Source organism: Petromyzon marinus, chromosome 41, assembly GCF_048934315.1.
Source record: "Petromyzon marinus isolate PM22_M1 ecotype Great Lakes invasive population chromosome 41, UKy_Petmar_22M1.pri1.0, whole genome shotgun sequence".
Taxonomy (NCBI): Eukaryota; Metazoa; Chordata; class Hyperoartia; order Petromyzontiformes; family Petromyzontidae; genus Petromyzon; species Petromyzon marinus.
In genome coordinates this window covers 481,862-505,798 of record NC_133707.1, presented here as the reverse complement: position 1 = coordinate 505,798, position 23,937 = coordinate 481,862, and the positions used below count along the sequence as shown (strand labels likewise).

Here is a 23,937-nt window from a genome sequence, read left to right as displayed (position 1 = left end):
GCTGGTCAGAACAAATTGCTAAAGGGGCGGGGAGATGACAGGACCGGGGTTCTGATATCACTTGATGCCAACGGTATTCACCGTGACTGGGAATCAAAATCTGGTCACCGCGTGCCAACCGTCGTGCCACCACTCCACACGTGCTATCGGTTGCTACATTAATTTAGCATTATTGTGCGCAGGTGGGCACAAACCCGCACCGTAGCCTATGATGCCTGTTATGCATGGTGGGCACCTGCCCAACATGTGGGTAACTCGGAAAAACCTGAAAACGCCGCCGTTCGATTTTTCCCTTCCCAATTTGTCCGTCGACTCAATTTTGTTCCTGGAGAAATCCCGCCCCTCTTTTCCGGTGCCCATGGTAATGGCACAGCCCTGAAATCTCCTGCCTCGCGCTCGCGCTCAGAACAAAAAACTGCGGCTATTGCTTTTGCACCACTTTTGCGAAACGCCGTGTTGTGTGCGCTCGCGAGCACGAGTCGACTCGAGTTGGCCGTCCTGGTCGAAAAAAAAAGAGCGTCATGCTGGCGAGATGTTAACTACCTCGCCTGGTATACAGGAGGATGTGGGTTCAATCCCGACCCTGATGCCTGTATATTTGGAGTTCGCGTGTCTCGCTCCCCGTGGTCGTGTGGATTTTTCCCCGGGTCCTCCGGTTTTTCCCTCCACATTTAGAATCAATGTGAGTTTAGGGTATTTGGCTGCTATTAATTTCCACATGATAAGCCACTGCGATGAGCTATCATTTGTGGCCAGGTCGCTTCTGAAAAAGAGCTGTATAGCTCAGAGGGCCTTACCTGATAAATAAAAAATATAAATAAAGGTTGCAGCCCCTGCAAATCTCACACCCGTGGAAGCGAAGGTAAACTGCCGTGCCACCCGTACGACGCCGTGTCGCGTGTTGTGGCGGCCGCCCAGGTACCTCGTGATGGACTTGATGGACGCGAACCTGTGCCAAGTGATCCGCATGGAGCTGGATCACGAGCGGATCTCGTACCTGCTCTACCAGATGCTGTGCGGTATCAAGCACCTGCACTCTGCCGGGATCATACACAGGGTACGCCCCGACGCTCGTCCCACATCGGCGGAACAATGCGCAGGGGGGGAAACGCGTGGGGAACTGGTGGTTACTCTCAAGGCCCGTCAGGGATACGCAGTGGGGTGGAAGGGATGCGTATGCCTGAAAAATTGAGCACAGTTAAATATCTCTAAATGCTTCGCGTATAAGTACACTCAGGCAGAAGGTGATGGTTGGAGGGGTCGTGGTGGGGGTGGGTGGTGGCGGTGTCCAGGGAAGAGAGAGCAGAGAGTGCAGCGCCATGGTGCAACCTGGGATAAAACAACCAGGGCCCCACAACACCAACACCAACAGCAATAACGACGAGTCCTGTGGACAACAGCGTGGGCAGCCAGGACAGCACTGGCGCTAGCCCCTGGAACAAGTCTCACGGTCGTTTCGGTTCGATGTTTTTCGCTTTCCTCCTCCCCTAACAGGACCTCAAGCCCAGCAACATCGTGGTGAAGTCTGACTGCTCGCTCAAGATCCTGGACTTTGGGCTGGCGCGCACGGCCGCCACCAGCTTCATGATGACCCCGTACGTGGTGACGCGGTACTACCGCGCGCCAGAGGTCATCCTGGGCATGGGCTACACCGAGAACGGTACGGCGATCACCTCTCTGCCGCCGCCTCCCGCCCCATCCCCACCCCACCCCCTCCCCAGTCCCCAGTCGCCGCCAGCCTCACTCCGTGACCGCACGCCTACGCCACCAAATCCCACCACACGGCTACTCGTTGCGGTGTCGCGGTAGTGGTGGTGTTGGAATTAGTGTTGGTGGTAGTGTTGGCATTGGCGGTGTTGTAGGGGTGCCACGGTGGCGAGATGTTAACTACCTCGTCTGGTACACAGGAGGTCGTGGCTTCGATCCTGACCCGGACACCTGCTGTATTATGGAGTGTGCATGTTCTCCCCGTGGTCGTGCGGATTTTTCTCCAGGTCCTCCAATTTTTCCCTCCACATTTAGAATCGAAATGCGGTGATGGTAAGCCACTTCATTGAGCTATCATTTGTGACCAGGTCGCTTCTGAAAAAGAGCTATATAACTCAGTGGGCCTTAGCTGGTAAAATATAAAATAGTTTAGCTTTAGTTTGTGATTGATGGTTTTATAGGAATTGGTGTTGGTGGTGTTAGATGTGGTAGTGTAGTGGGGAGCGTTGCGAACCCGGCAACGCGACCTGCGTTTGATTCACACTCAAGACCAAAAACAGTCGTGAACATTTGAACTGATCCTGCACACCCCCTAGGTCAACTCAGCTGTCAATGCCTATCTGATGTGTGTGGTGTGTGAACATCAGCACTGTGCAAAGGTGGCCAGGCGTGGTGTTGGCCACCCACCTCCTCGTGTGCCAAGCCAGTTTTTCATAGGTGCTCGCTAACAGCACTTTCCCCAAAAAGACAGTTCGGTGAATCTTTATCTTTTGGCAGCGGTGGTGTTGGCGTGAGTGTTTCGCGGCGCTGTTGGTTGTGGCGTTGGTGCTGATTGTGTTGCTGCCGTGGGTGATGTTGTGTGCAGTGGACATCTGGTCAGTGGGGTGCATCATGGGAGAGATGGTGCGCCACAAGATCCTCTTCCCCGGCCGTGACTGTATCCTGCATTTAAATATCAGGAGATGCATACGTGTCATGTATGTACATATTGTCGCGTATGCGTGTTTCATTTATGTGTGGAGAGCAGTAGTATAGCGCGTATGATTTCACGACCAATATTATATGGGAATGAATAACCTAACCGATATTGGATACTCATTGTAATTGCTATGCATCTCATTAATCCCCACCTTCACACGTGAAGGGTTCACAAGTGGCGTCATCACATCTACAGTGAGGGAAAAAAGTATTTGATCCCCTGCTGATTTTGTACGTTCGCCCACTGACAAAGAAATGATCAGTCTATAATTTTAATGGTAGGTTTATTTGAACAGTGAGAGACAGAATAAGAACAAAAAAATCCAGAAAAGCGCATGTCAAAAATGTTATAAATTGATTTGCATTTTAATGAGGGAAATAAGTATTTGACCCCTCTGCAAAACATGACTTAGTATTTGATGGCAAAACCTTTGTTGGCAATCACAGAGGTCAGACGTTTCTTGTAGTTGGCCACCAGGTTTGCACACATCTCAGGAGAGATTTTGTCCCACTCCTCTTTGCAGATCTTCTCCAAGTCATTAAGATTTTGAGGCTGATGTTTGGCAACTCGAACCTTAAGCTTCCTCCACAGATTTTCTATGGGATTAAGGTCTGGAGACTGGCTAGGCCACTCCAGGACCTTAATGTGCTTCTTTTTGAGCCACTCCTTTGTTGACTTGGCCGTGTGTTTTGGGTCATTGTCATGCTGGAATACCCATCCACCACCCATTTTCAATGCCATGGCTGAGGGAAGGAGGTTCTCACCCAAGATTTGACGGTACATGGCCCCGTCCATCCTCCCTTTGATGCGGTGAAGTTGTCCTGTCCCCTTAGCAGATAAACACCCCCAAAGCATGATGTTTCCACCTCCATGTTTGACGGTGGGGATGGTGTTCTTGGGGTCATAGGCAGAATTCCTCCTCCTCCAAACACGGCCAGTTGAGTTGATGCCAAAGAGCTCCATTTTTGTCTCATCTGACCACAACACTTTCACCCAGTTGTCCTCTGAATCATTTAAATATTCATTGGCAAACTTCAGACAGTCATGTATATGTGCTTTCTTGAGCAGGGGGGGGACCTTGCGAGCGCTGCAGGATTTCAGTCCTTCACGGCGTAGTGTGTTACCAATTGTTTTGTTGGTGACTATGGTCCCAGCTGCCTTGAGATCATTGACAAGAACCTCACGTGTAGTTCTGGGCTGATTCCTCACCGTTCTCATGATCATTGCAACTCCACGAGGTGAGATCTTGCATGGAGCCCCAGGCCGAGGGAGATTGACAGTTCTTTTATGTTTCTTCCATTTGCGAATAATCGCACCAACTGTTGTCACCTTCTCACCAAGCTGCTTGGCAATGGCCTTGTAGCCCATTCCAGCCTTGTGTAGGTCTACAATCTTGTCCCTGACATCCTTGGAGAGCTCTTTGGTCTTGGCCATGGTGGAGAGTTTGGAATCTGATTGATTGATTGCTTCTGTGGACAGTGTCTTTTATACAGGTAACAAGCTAAGATTAGGAGCACTCGCTTTAAGAGTATGCTCCTAATCTCAGCTCGTTACCTGTATAAAAGACACTTGGGAGCCAGAAATCTTTCTGATTAAGAGGGGGTCAAATACTTATTTCCCTCATTAAAATGCAAATCAATTTATAACATTTTTGACATGCATTTTTCTGGATTTTGTTGTTGTTATTCTGTCTCTCACTGTTCAAATAAACCTACCATTAAAATTATAGACTGATCATTTCTTTGTCAGTGGGCTAACGTACAAAATCAGCAGGGGATCAAATACTTTCTTCCCTCACTGTATCCCTCTATTTAAGGAACGAAATGGGAGCATTTTTCCACAAATCTGTCTGTCGCCTGATGAAGCTAGTTGTAATTACTGGCGAAACGTCGTACTCAAATTGTAAATGTTGTGGCTTGGCTCTTCAACACACCGGTGTGCTGTGCTAGTAACGAATTGGCATGTTCTGTTAACATAACAAACCTTACTAATTGACTGTGTCGGGTGGTGGCGGGTTTAACGACGCATTTATATTTACGCTATCTAACCCAAAAGACCTATATTATAGTAGTATAGCGGTTAGCACGGTTGCGCTACGAACCCGGCGACCCGAGTTCGATTCCCGCTCATGGCCGACACCAGTGAGGATTCTCTAAACCGGTTCTGGGTCTCCCCTAGGTGGACTCAGCCTCAAATGAGTACCTGGTCCGGTGTGTTAACATCGCCGCTAGGGAGACATAGGCGGTCTGGCGTGGTGCCGGCGACGCACTCCCGCGTGCGCCGTGCCGAATCTCTCGCTTTCGCGATCGTTTACTGTCGCCCGTTGCGTCGATCTCCTGAGCTGTGCGCTGCCGCAGATATCGACCAGTGGAACAAGGTGATCGAGCAGCTGGGCACGCCCGTGTCCGAGTTCATGAAGCGCCTGCAGCCCACGGTGCGCAACTACGTGGAGACGAGGCCGCGCTACCCGGGGTACAGCTTCGAGAAGCTCTTCCCTGACGCACTCTTCCCCGCCGACTCGGAGCACAGCAAGCTCAAAGGTGCCGCCCCCTCCTTCAACCCCCCCATATCCCCCCCCCCCCCCACACATTTATGTGACGTACGTGAATGCTCGGATGGTGAATGAATGCTGGGCACGTCAGAGTCATCAAGCTGGCGGTAAACGAACATTAGTGCCACCTTCCCCTCCCGAATATTTGTTTCCCCTTGAGTGAATATTCATCGATATTTGTACTCCATACTCGTGATTTACATTCCGGGAACTTGACTTCGGTTGACCATTCCGGCCAAACTTGTTCATGTTTGGCGGTTTTGTTCCTCCACCCACTACTGTGTGCGTCTCCCTCCAACCCCAAACAGCGAGCCAGGCGCGCGACCTGCTGTCCCGCATGCTCGTCATCGACCCCCTGAAGCGGATCACGGTGGACGAGGCCCTGCAGCACCCCTATATCCACGTGTGGTACGACCCGGCCGAGGTGAACGGGGTAAGCGGCAGCGGCGCTGGTGGGCTTCACGGACCCCGTTCTCCGGATCTCGGCGTCTAGCCCCTAACCCCTAACCCTTAAACCATGACCCCCAACTCTTAACCGCTAACCCTTAACCCCCTGACCCCTAACCCTTAACCCTCTAACCCTTAACCCCTAACTCCTTATTCAGGAGGACGAGAGCAGCGCTGATGTATGTTGAACTTCTTTCGCACCGTAGCCAACCGATCTATGAGCTGGCAGCCTCTTGGCTCCTGGGGTTATCGGGTGACGCACCCTCGGAGGAAAGACACGCTCATAGGGGCACGCCCTAGGGGGTTCATGCACCCGCGTGTGTTTGCAGCGCGTGCATAAACACTTGTTGATGGATTTGGCCAATCATGGCAATACAGGGCCACTTAGCTTGAGAAATTGGCAGCCTTCCCCGCATGTCTCAGGTTTGCCGCGCCTATGAGTCCATGGAAACTGCAGCACATTTTCGAACTCGTCCCTTTAACTTTGCCGTGCAGCGCCCTCTCGCGGGCAACGCGTGACGGGCACGAAGGCCCCAATCCGATGTAGCCGCACTCAAAGGAGAGCAAACCGACACAACATGCTGAGAAACAGCCTCTTTATTTAGACTGACCGACGAGCTATGAAGCTCTTTTTCACAGATGTCCAGTATGGGCGGGGCAGCAAGTCACAACAGCAAATGATGCAAACAACAATAGGAGTGCAAAGTAGAGAAAATGATAAGCAAGTGACTACATATAAATCATAAATAAATACAATTATGTAAGTCCGATTTGTTAAGATTGGGCAAGGCAGAAAAAACTAAATAGTCCCAGACCACATAAAGACAACATCCACAAAGCAGTCGCCCTTCAACAACATGGCACATTCACATCTCACTATCGATACACAGGTAATGATCAAAGTTAGAAATGTATCCAGCACTAATTTTCTGCTTCAGGATAATCTGTTCTCTTACTCCTCTAGAACATGCTCACAGACTCGCAGCTGTCCAAATCGAAGTGCTGGGGAATATTTCTACACCCTGCAATACCACATCCTAAACTAAACTAAACTATGAAACCACATCCAATATACTTCTCGCTGACTGACTGCTACTAGATACGTGCCACCTACTCCACTCTACTCGTGAATTGAGAAATGAGGCCCTGCTAATCTCACGCCAGAATAGCATAAATGAAGATTGGGTCTCCCAAATGTTTGTTACTGCAGGGGAATGCATATTAAAATAGTTACTTGGCTAATAGCCACTACAATAATCATGTTACAGCGTACGACTCTTCATTGGACTCACCATCTCCCTGTCAACAAAATTTGTGTCACTTTGTGGGAATTCAGCACCAGTTGTCTGATTGAATTACTGACCCCCCCTGCCATTATAATGTGTCCTTTCCAGCATTGGCTGAGGGGCTCTAACTGGAGATAATCAAACAACATTCATGCATGCAGATTCAGATTTTAAAAAGAATGACTGACACACACCACCCTGGCAATTGGCACTCCGCTTCTTTCTTTCGTTACGGCATTTGAAAAGGAGCGGGGGGGCTGATTTTTGTAATTCTACCGCACCGCTGGTGAAGAAGAAATGCAGAAATTTCCACGAAAAAAAATCCGACAAAACGGAACGTGCGCAGAGATGAGAATCCGGGCCCGATTGATGTCGACTCTCGGGGGGTGTGGGGTGGGGAAAACGCCTCTCCCATCCCGAACGCCGCTGAGAGGCGTCCACACGTGCGGTGTCGAGCCGTTGTGATGATGTCGCCGTCGCTCTCCCTTCCTGTCCGCTGCGCAGCCGTCGCCACAGATCAGCGACCGCCGCCTGGACGAGCGCGAGCACACCGTGGACGAGTGGAAAGGTGGACGTCCCCACGCGCTCGCCCACCCGCCTGCCCGTTCGCTCACTCACTCGCATCCACCTTTTGATTGGGTTTCGTCCGTCTGTCGATGGAAAATTGACAGCACGCGGGGACAGGGGGCGTTGTGACGTCAGAGCAGATATGATTATTATGGTTGAATGTGTGGTATTGATTTCATATTTGGATTATAATGGTTTATTTTGTATTTTTTCTAATGTGGCTTTATCTATGTTATGATTACTCTTTGATAATTAAAATCTGGGTGGCGCAGTGGTTAACACGTTGCGCTGTGAACCCAATGACCCGAGGTCAAATTTAAGATCACAGCCAACATCGGTGGCAGGTGGTATCTGAACCTGTCCTGGGTCATCAAAGATCCCCTGTGTAGCCTTAAACAGACCGTTGGGGCAAGTGTTAGCAAGTAGCACCTATGAAGGCCAGGGTGTGGCAAATAAGGGTGTGGGTGGCCAGCACCACGCCCGGCCGCCTTTGTCTCCCCATTGTTGATGTTCGCACACCGCACCAGGTACCCATGTTAGGCCGAGTCGACCTAGGGGAGGCCCAGGGCCGGTTCAAATAATCGTCGCCGGTGTTGACCGTGAGCTGGAATCGAATTCGGGTCACCACCACTCCTGGGTCACCCCCCCTTGACCACCAACATGACGGAGAAAGTTCAAACAACCCCCATGACTGACAGCATGCAGAGGGACTTAATTCAGCAGTGAATTATTGAAGAGCTGTGCATTTATTATGATAGCTATTACTTCGATTACACTGTAAGACACAAACGAGCGAGTGGATACGAACGGTCACCACACACGTACCCTGCGCGCGTGCGTGCGACACCGCATGCTGCTTCACTGACCAGCTCATCTCGAAGGCTTCATCTGTGCCGTGTTTTGTGCAGTCGGCGCATCTGCTCTTGCGGATCCTCTGCGCCATTAAGGCCGCAGGCACCATGTCCTCTACGCGCCCGTGCGATCCAGGGTCGTGTGTTGTCACGCTGATTTCTTGTTTTGTATGGAATAAGAATAGCTGTGGCCGCCGCGTTGACATTCGTGTGCAAGCACGATTTCAATAAAGCCGTATAAATGTTATTAACACTGCATTATTCCAGAAATAATATACATAATAAGCTGATTTTTCACGCTTCGCCCTTTTTTCAGAGGGAAGAGAGGGCACAGATTCGATTGGCTGACTTGTATCTAGAGATTAGACGTTGCACTGTGGGGTGCTGAGTGAATTGGGATGTTTAATAAAGTTGACAAACTATCAGATTATAATTGTACATATGAGCAGGTTTCTATTCGTAGACACAGATATATCAAACAAAATTTTTAATATTGCATTTATGCTCAAGCACTAAACTATGGGATCCTTTTGTAATTCGACACATTTCTTGTGAGCTTTAGAATTCATTTTTTATCGATGCATAATTGTGATTTAAAATATTCCACCTGGATAATCCCTTGAGATGGAACATTTAATTTCCAAAGGGATTTCCAAGTGACACAGGATGTTTGCTGTGTCACAAAGACATACAAACATAATGTGGCAAACGCAAAATGGCACATACACAAACGTTTTGTCGACCCAAGTTAGTTTAACACGTAGGCTTTCGCGACCGATGGACCGAAATAGGAGGATCTCTCCACAACTCTGGCTGCCGCCTGATAATGCTGGTTGTAATTACCCGCGAAACGTCACAATACTCGAATTTTGATTTAAAGCTTTCATGACTGCAGGGAATCATATTATTGGGTTTTTCAGTAAAGTCACGTAGAAGGGAAACAATAAAATAATATCGTTTTATATTTTTATTATTTTATTGTTTCCCTTCTACGTGACTTTACGGAAATAACCAAGAATATGATACTCGAATTGTAAATGTTGCCGCTTTGCTCTCCAACACATCGGTATGCTGAACTAGTAACGAATTGCCATGTTTCGTTCACGTGACAAACCTCACTAATTGGCTGTGTTCGGTGGTTGCGGATTTAACGATACGTTTATATTTACACGATCTAACCCATAAACCACGTTAATATGTAGAGGACCAGAGAGCTTGGACAATTGTTCGGACCGGCTCGTCTGTGGTTCTTTGGACCTCCGATTCGTTCTCTCTCTACGAAAGCGAGCGAATAACCGTGCGGTGGCGCCGTTGCAAGTCGAACATTATTTTAACTATTATTATTATTACTTTGTACCTGTAGTTTACGCAGCTTGCATTCGTACGATGAGCGTCGCGCCCCGCCAAGGGGGCGGCGAGCGCGCGGCGTCCGAGTGTCGTCGTTGACGTCGCGTCTCCCCCCCCTCCGCCCGCCCGCTCAGAGCTCATCTACAAGGAGGTGCTGGACTGGGAGGACCGCGGCAAGAACGGCGTCGTCAAGAGGCAGCCGCTGGCCTCAGGTGTGTCCCCCGGACTCCGCTCACGAGGAGTCTGACGGGAACGGCTAACTTCTGACGTTAGGAAGCCGCCGAAGCTACGCGCTTTTTTTAATCAACGCTAATGTCTTTAGAACTGCTCTTTGTTTCGTTCGTTTGTCCTTCCCCCACCCCCCCGAACCTCCAATTTGCTCGGTTGGCTACGTACGGTATGAATGACATTCAACATACATACATACATTCGTGATGGACTCATAAGAGTGCGCAATATCAAATGTTCTTACTTATTTAGTTTGTTATCCTTTCCCCACACCTCTGATTAGCACGGTTGGCTATGTACGGTGCGAAAGAAGGTCAACATACATTAATACACACAGGGGAATGGGGCGTTTAAATGGGGTAGTTGAACGCCAAGCAGGTAAACCGGTCCCCGTATTTCACATCGATTACCGGTTCGGAAAGGCAGGAACTAGTGACCGTTTCCAGTGAAGTTTGAGTCACGAAAGCACCGGTCGGTGTGCACGTGGGCACACGAGCCAGAGGGGGCTGAGTGGCTGAGCGAGCGAGGAGTGTCGCTGGCACTGCTCCCTCGCCGTAGTTGGCGCGGGCCCGGTGGGAGGTGGTCGCCATTGCCTGCCATCGCCCTCGCGAGGGCAGGCGCGGCCTGTTGTTAAGCCGCCGAGCTCGGGGCTCGCGTCCGGCACGCGCGTCGAACGCAAGACGGAGGCCACCCGTCCGATCGCTCGCTTAAAACTGACTTGTTAGCAATTTTCGAAATCGACTAAAATAATGTAACATGTAATTAGAGGTGAAATTCCACCAAGAACACAGTCGGGATAACATTGGTGGGGCGGGGGGAAACAACTTTCGAGGAAGACTTCGGTTGCGGAAGCAAAACGACGTCCTCACGGTCACAGCCGCCACTGGGGCACCGTTCATCGGCCGCGCCCCGGCGAACGAATAAAACTATTTATTTTGTTTCCCGTAGCGCAGGTGCAGCAGTGACGCCGACCGCCCCGCAGGCCCAGCCCACCGTGGCTCTCTCGGCCCCGGCGGGGCCTCACCTCCTGCCCGAGCCCGACCCCAAGACCGACAGCAGCTTCAAGATGCTGGCAGGGCCGCTGGCCTGCTGCAGGTGACGCTGCCGCCGTCGCCGCCGCCGCCGATGCCGCGACCGGTCGGCGGTGGTGGCGCGCGGCGGCTGGTGACGGTCAGAGCGGCACGGCCATTGCGGGCACGGAAACCTTCGCCTGGCGGTGACGGTGCCTCGGTGGGCCCCGCCGGCAGTGGCCAAACGCGGGCGTCCCGAGTGTCCGGACGCCTGGTCCTATCTCCATTCTCCTTCTGTCTGTGTGTACGTCCGTTCTGTCTCTGTGGCTGTTGTGTCCTGTGTTTGTCTGTTGGTTGGTCCGTGTAACTGTTTGTTGATTTGTTTCTATGTCAGTCTGTTGTTTCTTCTGTTGCTGTGTTTTTCGGTCTGTGTGTATGTATGTACGTTCGTCTGTCTGTCAATCAGTCAGTCAGTGTAATGCGTGTGAGAACGCACCCATAGAGAGATACCCGGTGGCCTGCTAGGGGCTCGACATTTTACAACTTCGGAAACAAAAACGTTCAAATTTGTCACTTAAGTTGTTTTGATTTCCTAAACATTTACTTTATTTTTTCTGTTTAATGCATTGGAACTTTTTTGTTTGTTAACGATGACATTTCAAGGAAGAAAAAAATGGTGTCACTTCTACAAACCATTGACGTTTTCATATATATATTTTTTAAAGAAATACATCTTAAAGTGGACATTAAACTGGATGCCATGTTACATGAACAAGGGGACAACATCGCCCCTGCTCACCGAGGTGCACGTCCACCAAAGGGCCGTTGGGGACGTGTGCCACCCCTGCCCCCCCCCCCCCGGTGTTGTTTCTTCGAGCCTCTGGTAGTGCACGAGCATCAGAATCTTTATTTATCCTGGAGACCTCCATTCCGATGAGCTGTGAAGCTTCTTTTTTTCACAGTAGGGGCTGGGTCAGAAACTTGCAACAACAAAAAAACACAAAAAACGATCAAGTATAGGAAAGGACGGCAAGTCACTAAAAATAAATACGTTAAATAGATCAAGTGTATCAGTTCAAATTGTACGCCAATTTCGCAGCTTGGGCAACAACAGTCCCAGACCACACCAAGGCAAAGATCCCACGTATAGCCTTAAGAGACTGTTGGGGCAAGTGCTGTTAGCGAGCACCTATGAAGGCCGACACGGCACACGAGGGGGTGGGTGGCCGGCACCACGCCCGGCCGCCTTTGTCTCCCTAGTGGCGATATTTACACATCACACACCAGCTACTGATTTAAGGCTGAGTCGACCTAAGGGAGGCTCAGGACTGGCTTAAATAATCCTCACTGGTGTGTCGGCAGTGAGCAGGAATCGAAACTCGGAGCGTTGGGGTTCGTAGCGCAGCGCACGAACGCCTACACTACTGCTCCCCCACACACAGATACCAAGACAACACGCAGCCCCAGACCACATACCAAGACAACACGCAGTCCCAGACCACATACCAAGACAACACGCAGTCCCAGACCACATACCAAGACAACACGCAGTCCCAGACCACATACCAAGACAACACGCAGTCCCTCAAGCGGTGTGTGCGTTTTCGCGATGCCCACGCTCGCTCGCCATCTCGCACGGAAAGGAGTGCCCCTGGGCCCCCTTTCCACCACCTTGGCAGCCGGCGCGTGCCACAAGTGTGTGGGTGATCTGCCGCAACCGAGGGCCGTGCCGCCACCGCGTTTTTGTTGTTGCCGTTTCGTTTGGTGCCCGTTCTCCGGTTCACGAAAATCGATGTCCTCCCTCAGCTTTCTTTCAATGAAAATTGCTCATCCGTGCTAAATGCGGGGATTTGAAACGTAGTTGATCAAACTGCAGCGCGCGCCACTGCCAAGTCCGGCGCCAGATTGGGTTTCATTTTCCAGAGAGAAAACAAGCCGGGGTGGTCGTTGTTGGCACCTTAGAGTAAAACATCATCTCACTAAAGCTTTCCAACTTCAACAAACAAAAAATGGGCCACGTTACATTTTGTTGCTTGCATTTTTATTTTCCTCAGAATGAAGTGCCCACGTGCAGTCAACGTGAGCCGACTGAGACAATAAGCCATCAGGGTGTGATTTTTTTTTAATATAAAACCAAGAGGACCTCGTGGGAGTTTCCAGAAGCATCCTCGTGGGGGGACCCCCCTTAACCCACACGGCCGAAGGGATTCTCCCTGCGAGCACCGCACAGACGGACGCGCTCAGTACTTCCACGCGGCCCGTTATGATTCATCATCTGCGTTGCTAGGAGAGACGCCAGCAGAGACGAGGAAGCGTTGAGGTGTAGGACGCATAGCGGTCAGCCCATTACGGTTTAACCCGTATTCTTGTGTCCGGGGAAATTGAGTTTTCAGGTCCAGCCTTTTGAATATGGGCAAAACATGTCTATTTGTGTTTCTCCCTTGTGATGGGACATTGTAGGATGAACGTTGAGATTTGTAAGGGGCACGGGGTGACCAATAAGGTCTGAAGTGGTCTGTAATAAGGTTAGGCAGTGATGAGGGAAAGACAGGTGTGACCATGGGTCAAGTCAAATTCCCCCGCGATGTTTGGTGACCAGAAGTGAAAAACGGCTGTGCAGGGCCGGCGGAGGCGGCGGGAAAGCCAGCAGCGGCCAGCGTCTCTGCACTCCGTCGCAAATCTACGACGCGCACCCCAAGGCGCAGTCCTCCACTCAGGTGTCAGCAGGGCCGATTGAGGCTTGCGCCCGGCGGACTGCGAGCACCGATGGTCTGCACGTGCCTGGGTGAGGCGCGTCGTGGGCACGCCACGGCCACGGGTAAAAGGCGGTGGTGGTGGCGGACTAAAAATTATCTCCCCCCTTGCTTGAGGCAACCTCCAAGCTCTTTAACGAAGGTCTGTGTTGGGGTGGGGGGTGTTTGGCCGACCATCCGTGTTGCGTGTACACCGTCAGATGCCGAACATTGATCAGAGCTAACGTTAGGATAAAAAATGTCATGTTGAAAACAAGGCAGGTGTGGTTACAGGGTAGAGTTATGGACATTTGGTGGCTGGTTGGCTGGCAAGCTCGGAGAGTAGGGGAAGTTATTCGTGGCTGGTTGGCAAGTGAGAGTAGTGGCCCTAGTCGGGCGAGTACTAATGACTGGTTGGATACTTGATTTGGGATAGAACAGTTGTGGCCGATTGGCCACAGCTGCTAGGCGGGCACGTACTCGTGGGAACGCCATCACAGCAAAGATAATGAAGAGGCTGGCTCGCTCGGTTAGGGCTGGCAGCAGGGGTTGGTTATATGGTTCGATGGTTAGGGCTAAGCGTACGGTTGGATCATCATCTCCCACGCAAACTTTCTTCCCCCCCTCTCCTTCTTCCCCGTGGCACCGCGAGGGCACTTTGTGACCTCGTGCAGCTGCTGCTGCAGCGCCACCACGCGTCCACTTGGGTGGTCTCAACCACCCCCATTGACAAGACAATGCCGCCCAGCCCCACCCCGTCTCTCCTTGCCCGTGATTGGCTGCAGCCTTCTTCCCCCACCCACCCCGACCAACCTCCACCTCACCCCGCCCCACTACCGCCTTACCCTGCCCCGTGATTGGCTGGAGCCCTTCCCTCGCCTCACCCAGCCCCACCCCCGCCTCACCCCCGCCTCACCCCGCCCCGTGATTGGCTGCAGCCCTCTTCCCCCCACCCCGTGTCGTCTGCGCGAATCCCTCTGACGGTAAAATCGGAGCGGCGCTGTTCCGACGTTACTGCGCAGACGAGCAGTGGTGGTGCACGTGTTGTGCACACCTTTATATACTCTCCACCCTTATCTCGTACCGTAATGCTGCTTTCACTCGCTGTATATATAACGACGCAATGGGCCGCGCGGATCTTTAACTGTACAGGGGTCATGTTGTGCAGAGATTTCGCTTTTTCTTCTTATGTAGATGCTAACAAACGACGATGTCATTCATTTTACGGAATTTCAACGAACGTTTTGCCTGCCGCGACGAGGGCAAGTGGCCTCTATAATGCATCAGGCTGTTTGCTGAATATTGGACGTCACACTATCTCATAACTATGATCACTGCCCAGCAATAGAGGGTGGCACGTCAGAGAAGTAAACGCTCATAAATTGGCCATTTTCATCCCTGACGAAAGTCACATTGCTCCAGACGGTTCTCCAATGAGCGCCCGGTTTTGTCCTGGTCCTGGTCCCCTAGAGCTGACGTGATTTAGGAACCAAGTTGAGACGGTCGCCGAATAGTCAAGTCCAGAGTGTTCCCGTGATATCCGCATCGCAGCCCGTGGTCTCTTGTGCAATCAATGTTGCCAAACGAGCAAGCGGGGGGGGGGTGTTTGTTTTCTTTAGAACTGCTTTTTGTGTTTTAGTTTGTCCCCGACCTGCCCCGCCGCACCTCCGATGAGCACGGTTGGCTACGTCCGGTGGGAAAGAAGTTCAACGTTCGTGAGAGTAAAGCCTGAGGAGCTGCATTGGCTGCGGTGGACAAACCGGACCAAACACAGCACTGCAGTCGTCAGCAAACACCGCCTTTTAATCCCCCCGATGGGTCGAGTGCAGTACAAGGACTCCTTTACTTACGAACGAGTTAGGTTCCAGAGGTCTGTTCATAAGTCGATTTGTTCGTAAGTCCAACTTTACCCCCGTCGATTCCAAACACGTTGTACGGCGCGTACACAAAACACGGGGAATGGCTTTAAAAGTTGTATAATCTCCTGTGGATGTAGATGCCACTGGTTCTTCACGTTCTGCAGAAGTAGATGCCACCACACCACCCATCTGTTGTGCGGCGGTTGAACTTACGCCTCTCGGTCCGAACAGGCAACTGGGCATACGTATTGGTTTGTTCTTATCCCTTAAAGTTCGTAAGTCACATGTTAGTAAGTTACAGGAGTCCCTGTATAAGCTAACGTCTTGGGGAAGATAGCGGTGTTTTGAGTAGAAACGAGGGGGAGGAGGCCGATGACTTGGTTAGTGCAGTGACGAGATAATATTAACGACACGGATGCATGTGGCCCGTCTGTCATTCACTTGCTGGGAGAAGAACGGCGAGTTGCCCCAAAACATCGCACCCCTTACCTCTTGCAGACTTTTAGTTCACTGTAGAATGAAGGGGGGGTTGTTTGACCAAACTTGACCGCGCTGGTCAGTGTGGATTAGCTGAGGCGAGGAGTATGGATGTGGGAGTGTGGAATTTACGAGACGACGACGATCGATTTGGCCGAACCATTTTCTTGTCCTCCACAGTCGTCACCCCCTCAGCCTGATGTCAACCTGCTTGTGCATGTACGGTGGCCACCATATCCAAGCGTGTATGTTGAACTTTGCGCATGTTGATCTTATGGGGAGCGGTGGTGTAGCGGTTAGCGCGCAGCGCTTACGAACCCGACGACCCGAGTTCGATTCGCACTCACGGCCAACACCACCGGTGACGATTATCAGAACCGGTCCTGGGCCTCCCATAGGTCGACTCGGCCTAAAATGAGTACCTAGTGCGGTGTGTAAACATCGCCAGTAGGGAGATAAAGGCGGCTGGACGTGGTGTTGGTCCCCCACCCCCTCGCCTGCCGTGCCGGCCTTCATAGGTGCTCGCTAACAGCACTTGCCCCGACAGTCTGTTAAGGCAACACTGGGGGATCTTTGTGTTTTTTATGTCGATCAATCCACCGCTAGACGAAATATTCGCACCGATCGGGTCGCCATCTATTAATGAATGATCTCTCTCTCTAACCAAGTCATATTTCTCGCTCAATTCGCGTTAAAACTCACGCAGCCGGCGTGTCCGAGACGAGGGAAGATTTTAACACAGCTCGGCGAGAAGACCAAAGTGGGAGGTTTCACGTCAAGGGATGATGATGATGGTGGTGGTGATGCAGGCCAATGTGACAGCCGAGGCATGGAACGTGGCGAGACGTCGCTCACAACTTGGACGGGGTGATGGAATCATCAGCTGGTTTTGCAGGTGGAGTGCTAGCCAGGTGTTGTTGCATGTATGTTGAACTTCTTTCGCACCGTACGTAACTAACCGTGCTAATCGGAGGTGCGGAGGAAGGACTACACAATGAACACAGAGCGTTTCTAAAGAAATGAGTTTTCAATCTATATTTAAAAGTACAATCCAGGCTCAACATATTTAGCTAATTCAATATGAAGGGTGGGGGGGGGATAAACAGATGGTGTGACGATTGGCATGGAGATGGAGTACAGCATTCCCTCGTTATTCGCGAGAGATGCGTTCTCGAGATGGTCGTGAATTGCCAATTTTACGGATAATGACATTGGTCTACGAAAAGCTGTATATTGTTTATTAATGACCTTGAATTAAAAAAAAACACATAGGCTATTAAATATGTGAAAATAATCATAACACATCTCTTTATCTCATCGCTTTCTCTCATCACTTGATCTCATAATTTTATCACATAACAGTTTCTCATCACCTAAATTCTCATCACTATCCCATCACCTAAACTCTCATCACTCTCATCACCTAAACTCTCATCACTATCCCATAACCTAAACTCTCATCACTATCCCATCACCTAAACTCTCATCACTTTCTCATCACCTAAACTCTCATCACTATCTCATCACCTAAACTCTCATCACTATCCCATCACTTAATCTCTCATCACTATCCCATCACCTAAACTCTCATCACTATCCCATGACCTAAACTCTCATCACTATCCCATCACTTAATCTCTCATCACTATCCCATCACCTAAACTCTCATCACTTTCTCATCACCTAAACTCTCATCACTATCCCATCACCTAAACTCTCATCACTATCTCATCACCTAAACTCTCATCACTATCTCATCACCTAAACTCTCATCACTATCCCATCACCGTAACTCTCATCACTATCCCATCACCGAAACTCTCATCACTATCCCATCACCTAAACTCGAATCACTATCCCATCACCTAAACTCTCATCACTATCCCATCACCTAAAATCTCATCACTTTCTCATCACCTAAACTCTCATCACTATCCCATCACCTAAACTCTCATCACTATCCCATCACCTAAACTCTCATCACTATCCCATCACCTAAACTCTCATCACTATCCCATCACCTAAACTCTCATCACTATCCCATCACCTAAACTCTCATCACTATCCCATCACCTAAACTCTCATCACTATCCCATCACCTAAACTCTCATCACTATCCCATCACCTAAACTCTCATCACTATCCCATCACCTAAACTCTCATCACTATCCCATCACCTAAACCCTCATCACTATCCCATCACCTAAACCTCTTTTCACTTTCTCGATGCAGGAGTCGTGCAGCGTTCCAGATGCGGTTCGCGGATAGCCAAACTCGCGCAAAGCAAGTACGTGATTAACGACGAAATACTGTCCTGCAAGCACTGATACTTACACAATCCTGGACTGGATCGTTTGGCTGCTCAGAAGGATGTCGATCAGGGTCTTCCAGTGGGAATTGCACGGGAATCCGTTAATCACATTAAATGACCAAGCACATTTAAGAGTAATAACTGCGCCTTGAAGATCCACACACCCACACTGAATGCTTACGTGGTGGTGATGGTACACACGGATGCCTCTAAAATGTGGTGGCCCGTACAAATGCTGTAGAACTACCTTCCCATGGGCGTCGAGAGGGTGCCCATACCCTGGCTTGCCAGGATAATTCAGTACAGCAGTGGTGGGCAACCTCCGTGTCGTGGAGCCCATTGTAGCCTGCTCTACGTGTGTCTAGGGTTGTGTTCTTCACTAATTTTCAGAGGGTCGGGGGGGGCGACTTTTGCCGATAAGATCATGAGTGTGAGGGCCGCCACATGTGAAACCATTGGGGCTGCACTGAAGGCCACCAGGGAGGGCCGCGAGAGGGCCCGCGGCCTTGCAATGAGGAACGCTGGCCTAGGGTGATGCGTGGGGGTCAAGATTAGTGCACAGGAACGATGTCAAACTTGCAACCCACTGAGGTGGAGGAGGGTCGCTCACGTGGCCCGCAAACTAGTCTAGGTGCCCCATCACCGCAGTGCAGCATAAATGTCGACTCCACCTGTTCCATATGCATAGGATAGGGCTGTCTCCAAGTGCTTCGGGTTCGTGCCACTTCACCTATTAATTGGTCAACAACGCCTTAATATATCAAAAGTAGAGGTTTTTGGGTTAGATCTAAAAAAACCTCTTATTTTCGATAATATTGGTCGTGAAAGCCCTCGTGTTAAACTGACCTTTATATATGTAGAGGACTGCAGAGTTTGGGCAATTGACGACGCCGGCCCACCGTGTGGCCGCCCTTGCTCCCACTTTGTGGTTCCTCGAAGGCCTCGGAGTCGTTCCCTCGTCGAGAGCGAGCGCAGCGCTGCTCCGGCGGCGTCGCCGTTACAAGTTAAACATTCTCATCATCATTATTGTTCAATCTTGATTTGAAGCTTTCGTGACTGCAGGAACCCATACTCTGTGGTTCTTTCGGTAAAGTCACGTAGGTATAAAATAAATTAAATTACTATTATATTCTTAGTTCTTTCGGTAAAGTCACGTTGAAGGGAAAGCTTAAATCAAAATTTAAATTACTATTATTTTATTATTATTATAAATCACTATTATTTATACCTACGTGACTTTACCGAAAGAACCAAAGACTATAATTATTATTGACTTAACTTTCGTCACTGCAGGCATTAATATTCTTTGGTTCTTTCGGTAAAGTCACGTAGATAGAAAATAATTAAATAAAAATATTCCAAATAAATAAAAAAACAAAATCTCACGACGTTTCGATCGCAACACAAGCGGTCGTCATCAGGCGCCTGATTATTTTTATTTTATTATTTTCTATCTACTTGACTTTACCTAAAGAACCAAATAATATTATTATGCAATGTTACCCAGGCATTGATGGGCAGTTTACACGTTCTGCCAAACGAAGAACAATAATTATTATTTGAAATCTTAAAAGCGTGACCGAACAAAGCCTACTTGTACGGTACCATAAGATGATCAATTATTAGGTATCTGTAAGCAGTGCGTGACCGTAAGATGATCAATGACGAGGTATCTGTCAGGAGTTCTCTGCGGGAGAATGGCCGTGCTTGTCGCACAATGTTGCGGCTTTCTTTCTAATGTGGCGGCCCTCACACTGGTGACAAATTAGAAACCATTCGGGGTTTGACAGCACTCTGCTGATGATGGTGTTGATGGGGGGGGGGTTCACATGTTGTGTAGTGTCGGGGGCCGCACTAAAGGCCAACAGGGGCCGCCAGTGGCCGGCGGGCCTTGCAGTGAAGAGAGCCCCCCCCCCCCGCCTTGAACACGAGGCGCTTGTGACCTTTCCGTCGGTATAATGACATCCGTCACGCAGCCTCGGAGAGGGCCTTTGAATCTTTGAGTTAATGGTGATGTACGTGTAGCCGCGACGCCCAACCTAGGGATGACGGAGGGAGGGAGGGGGTGGAGATAGGATTTCTGTTTCACACGCCGACTGAGCAACGCGTGCTGCGCAATACAGCGCACAGGCAACGGGCAGTGCACCACGTGCTTACGGGCAGCGCGCCACGTGCTTACGGGCAGCGCGCCACGTGTTTGCTGCGTCGAGCCTGAGCTCCCCACTCACCACCCCCTTCTGCCCAACGCTTCTCGCTTCAGAATCGGGACCGCTGGCGATTGGTGGTGGAGTGGGGGGCAGTGGTTGGCGCTTTTTGAATCCCTGAGACTGTAAATAAGACGCCCTGATGTGGTGAGCGCTCGTCCCGACTTGTTAATATTATCGTGGCCCACAAAGATCCCCCGTATAGCCTCAGACTGCTGGGGCAAGTGCTGTTAGCTAGCAGTGGGTGACCAACACAACGCCTGGCCGTCTTTGTCTCCCTAGTGGCGATGTTTTATAACACCGCACCAGGTACTAATTTTAGGTTGAGTCTACCTAGGGAAGGCCCATGACCGGTTCAGATAATCGTCACCAGTGTTGGCCGTGAGCGGGAATCGAACTCAGGTCGCCGGGTCCGTAGAGCAGCGCGCTAACCGCGACACCACCGCTCCCCGCTGGTCTCGATATGTTAATATTATTACGGCCCACACTCACACGTGCGCATCCTTTGCGGACGTTGGGCACTCATTTTCAAGAATCCTGTACATTTAAACGATGCGTGGGTGGCGTGCGCCGGCGGGGGGGGGGGGGGGGCAGGAGGGAGGAATACTCCATGTAGATAATGCATCGTGTCTGAATATAAAATTATATATAATTGGTGAGGAAAATGCGGTCGACTTTGAGGACGTTCTGACTTTTACAAATGGGTTCGTGGATTGCATCGAAGGTTTCCACTCTTGACGGCTCAATCACTGGGACCAGACTTTATTTAAATGCAAAGTAAGTAAAATGTCCCCCTTTTCCACGGTTCGAGCAGCCTGTAATGGAGAGGTGCCGCCACCTCGTGTCTCGGGTGATTCCAGTGTAAAAATATTTGGAATGCTCCTGTGTAGCCCCCCCCCCCCCCCCCCCCCCACGGTTGTGCTGTACAGCTCCAGGGTGTGTTTTCGGGTTTTACCCCGCGTCGTTCGGCGGCATGACGATGCTCTGACCTTGTGCCCCCCTTGTGCTCGTAGCTTCTCCAGCGAGCGAGAGAGAGATTTAGTTTGCTCCATTCATGTCCTGAAGGAAGCTCCCAGCATATGTAGTGACTCGGGAGAAGGCGGTACGGTTAAAATTTCGGACTGGCATCATTTTGCGTCCCTTCTGTATGGGATAGAGTGTTTCCCCCTCGCACGTGTGGGGTTTTCTCCGGGTGCTCCGTTTTTCCTCCCACGTGTAAACACTCATGAACCCCTTTCCCATTCTAATAACGTATGTGTATGTTATCGGAACGGAATCCGAAGAAAATAAAATAACTTTATCGGTATCGAGGCTCCCACAAGAACATACGGGAGGGCGAGTGGTACAGTTTGGCGCCATCTATCACAGCGTGCGGTCATTCTATGCGGTCAGTACAATGTCTTTAAAAACACTGGTGCTCTATCTGCTATAAATAAAATTAACGCTAAACCGCTTGCGCGTTCTGAGGTTCAGTGGTGAACGGGGCCCACCCTGAAACTTGCAGACGTCTCGGAATGGGGAAGGGTTAATAGGTAAAAATAATAATATATAGAGGACCGCAGAGCTTGGGCAATTATTGGCACCAGCCACCGAGCGACTGCCTCCCTGCTTGTCTCTGATTCCCCTCACCTCTGAGTCATTCTCGGCGCGTTACAAATTATTATTGTTGTACATTATTACAACCCGAACACACACCCGAAAGTTTTCTTTTGATCTCAACAAAAACGAAAATCCACGAGGGGTGGTGGTGGTGGGGGGTCATTTGCCGACAACATGGCGTGGCCGGCGAGTTTTGCGTTTGCACATCGCCGTCGAGCAAGTGAGAAAACTCTTCAAGTAAAACCCCACACCAAATGTCTGTCTTGTCCCTAGGCGCAAGGTGTTTGTCTCTTGAGTTGTTCGGTTAGAAGAAGAAACCTGGTTAAGGGGCGGCGCTTCATCGGACAACCCATACAGGGGTCTCGTAGCTCTGGACTGTGGCCAGGGAGGGTGGGAGGGGGGGATGTAGCAAGTTGTTATGGGGCTCGCACAAAAGAAGGTCCCACAACGGGCAGCCCATGAATGGTGGAATCAGGGCGGGGGGGGGGGGTGCTGCCTCGGAATAATCTGGGCCGTCCTGCAAAGTGAAACAGACGGCCTTCGTGAGTGTGTTACCGTGACTTTGGACCGTGTCCCGTGCCTGTAATTTCAAAGGTTCTTTCGCCGTCGCATCGCTCGGTCGTGATTCTCCATGATTTAATGTCGGAACTAATGTAAGTACTTGTAGTATTACGCATTCGTTTTGAAGGTAATAAGATGTTTAGTTTAGAAATATAAACGATGAATCATTCGTATGTACAAAAAACAATTGCAAGGTGAAAAAATGATTTAACAAATGACTTAAATAAAAGTTTAAAACTTTTGCAAGCGACATGGAAACGCAGGCCTGATTCATGAGTGTGCATTGAACGTTTACTTTTTCTTACAGCGGAGGGAGTTGATTTCTAATGTTGAATGTGATTATCCGTATGGCTTTGTGATTGTTATAATGACCGGTGCTGCCACTGGCGGTGCCTTGCAATCCACAGGTCGCCGGCTCGATTCGATCTTCCGCTGCACCTCCGATTAGCGCGGTTGGCTACGTGCGGTACGAAATAAGTTCTATCTACACGCAACAGGGGCGAGTTTCTTTAATTCATGTGCAAGGAGGAATTTGCGAAGACTTGGGGAGGCCTTTATCCCACAGTGGATTAGATCATGGATTATAATGATGAAAGTGGTTGCATTTAATAATGCACAGTCATACTCGAGGCAAAAAAATTGCTTCACACGTCAGTCGATGTAAGAACTAGTGCTGGAGCTTGTCAAAAGTGAAATCTGAAATTTGAAAGGTGCATTGATAAAAAGAAAAAAAAGTATCCTTATAAAATAATGATGGTGATGTCATTACATCTGAAGCCACTTCTACCCCCAATTAAATATTCTGGAGCTGGTAATACCCCTGACCAGGCAAGCCTTTTTAACAAATTTAGACATTCGCTTTTAATTTCCCTGCCAGGTACGTCTACCAAGTGCACAACAACAATTTACTTTCAAATAGTTGCTGCAACACCGACAAACAAATTCCATGGAATTAACTCACAATACCCCATGGTTGAAGTGTGCAGCGCTCCGTTCTGTCATTGGGCTGTGCACCGCTACTTGGTTGTTTGGCACGATGTCCGACATTTGGTGCCACGTCCTGGACATCGCGTCGAACGAACATGCGGTCCTAAAACGCATCGCAGAACAAAAACGCTCGGAATTTTTGTGAAAAATATAAATCCTGCCTGCCTAGCTGTTGTAAGAGGGCTTCTAGAGGCTGCGATGGATTTCGCCACTGGTCAATCTTGCTTGCAAAAA

The 23,937-nt window shown here is 50.0% G+C and overlaps 1 protein-coding gene and 1 long non-coding RNA gene across 4 annotated transcripts in view; both read left to right on the top strand.

The window, feature by feature from the left end:
• Positions 1 to 22,966, top strand: part of LOC142930541 (uncharacterized) — a 695,545-nt gene extending 672,579 nt beyond the window's left edge. Inside the window, exon 2 of the long non-coding RNA XR_012946494.1 lies at positions 13,367 to 22,966. This is a non-coding gene — a long non-coding RNA (uncharacterized LOC142930541). The remainder of the gene's footprint in view (positions 1 to 13,366) is intronic.
• Positions 1 to 22,966, top strand: part of LOC116951012 (mitogen-activated protein kinase 8-like) — a 37,607-nt gene extending 14,641 nt beyond the window's left edge. For 2 of the 3 annotated variants that reach the window (XM_032969277.2, XM_032969279.2), the window contains 8 exons: positions 919 to 1,057; positions 1,495 to 1,660; positions 2,573 to 2,644; positions 5,044 to 5,226; positions 5,546 to 5,670; positions 7,475 to 7,538; positions 9,870 to 9,947; positions 10,917 to 22,966. In XM_032969277.2, the coding sequence (XP_032825168.1) occupies positions 919 to 1,057; positions 1,495 to 1,660; positions 2,573 to 2,644; positions 5,044 to 5,226; positions 5,546 to 5,670; positions 7,475 to 7,538; positions 9,870 to 9,947; positions 10,917 to 11,062 (973 nt within the window). In that variant the 3' untranslated portion in view covers positions 11,063 to 22,966. Of the gene's footprint in view, positions 1 to 918; positions 1,058 to 1,494; positions 1,661 to 2,572; positions 2,645 to 5,043; positions 5,227 to 5,545; positions 5,671 to 7,474; positions 7,539 to 9,869; positions 9,948 to 10,911 lie in introns of all 3 variants that reach the window. The other variant, XM_032969278.2, reaches the window with a different exon arrangement.
• Positions 22,967 to 23,937: the final 971 nt, after the last annotated feature.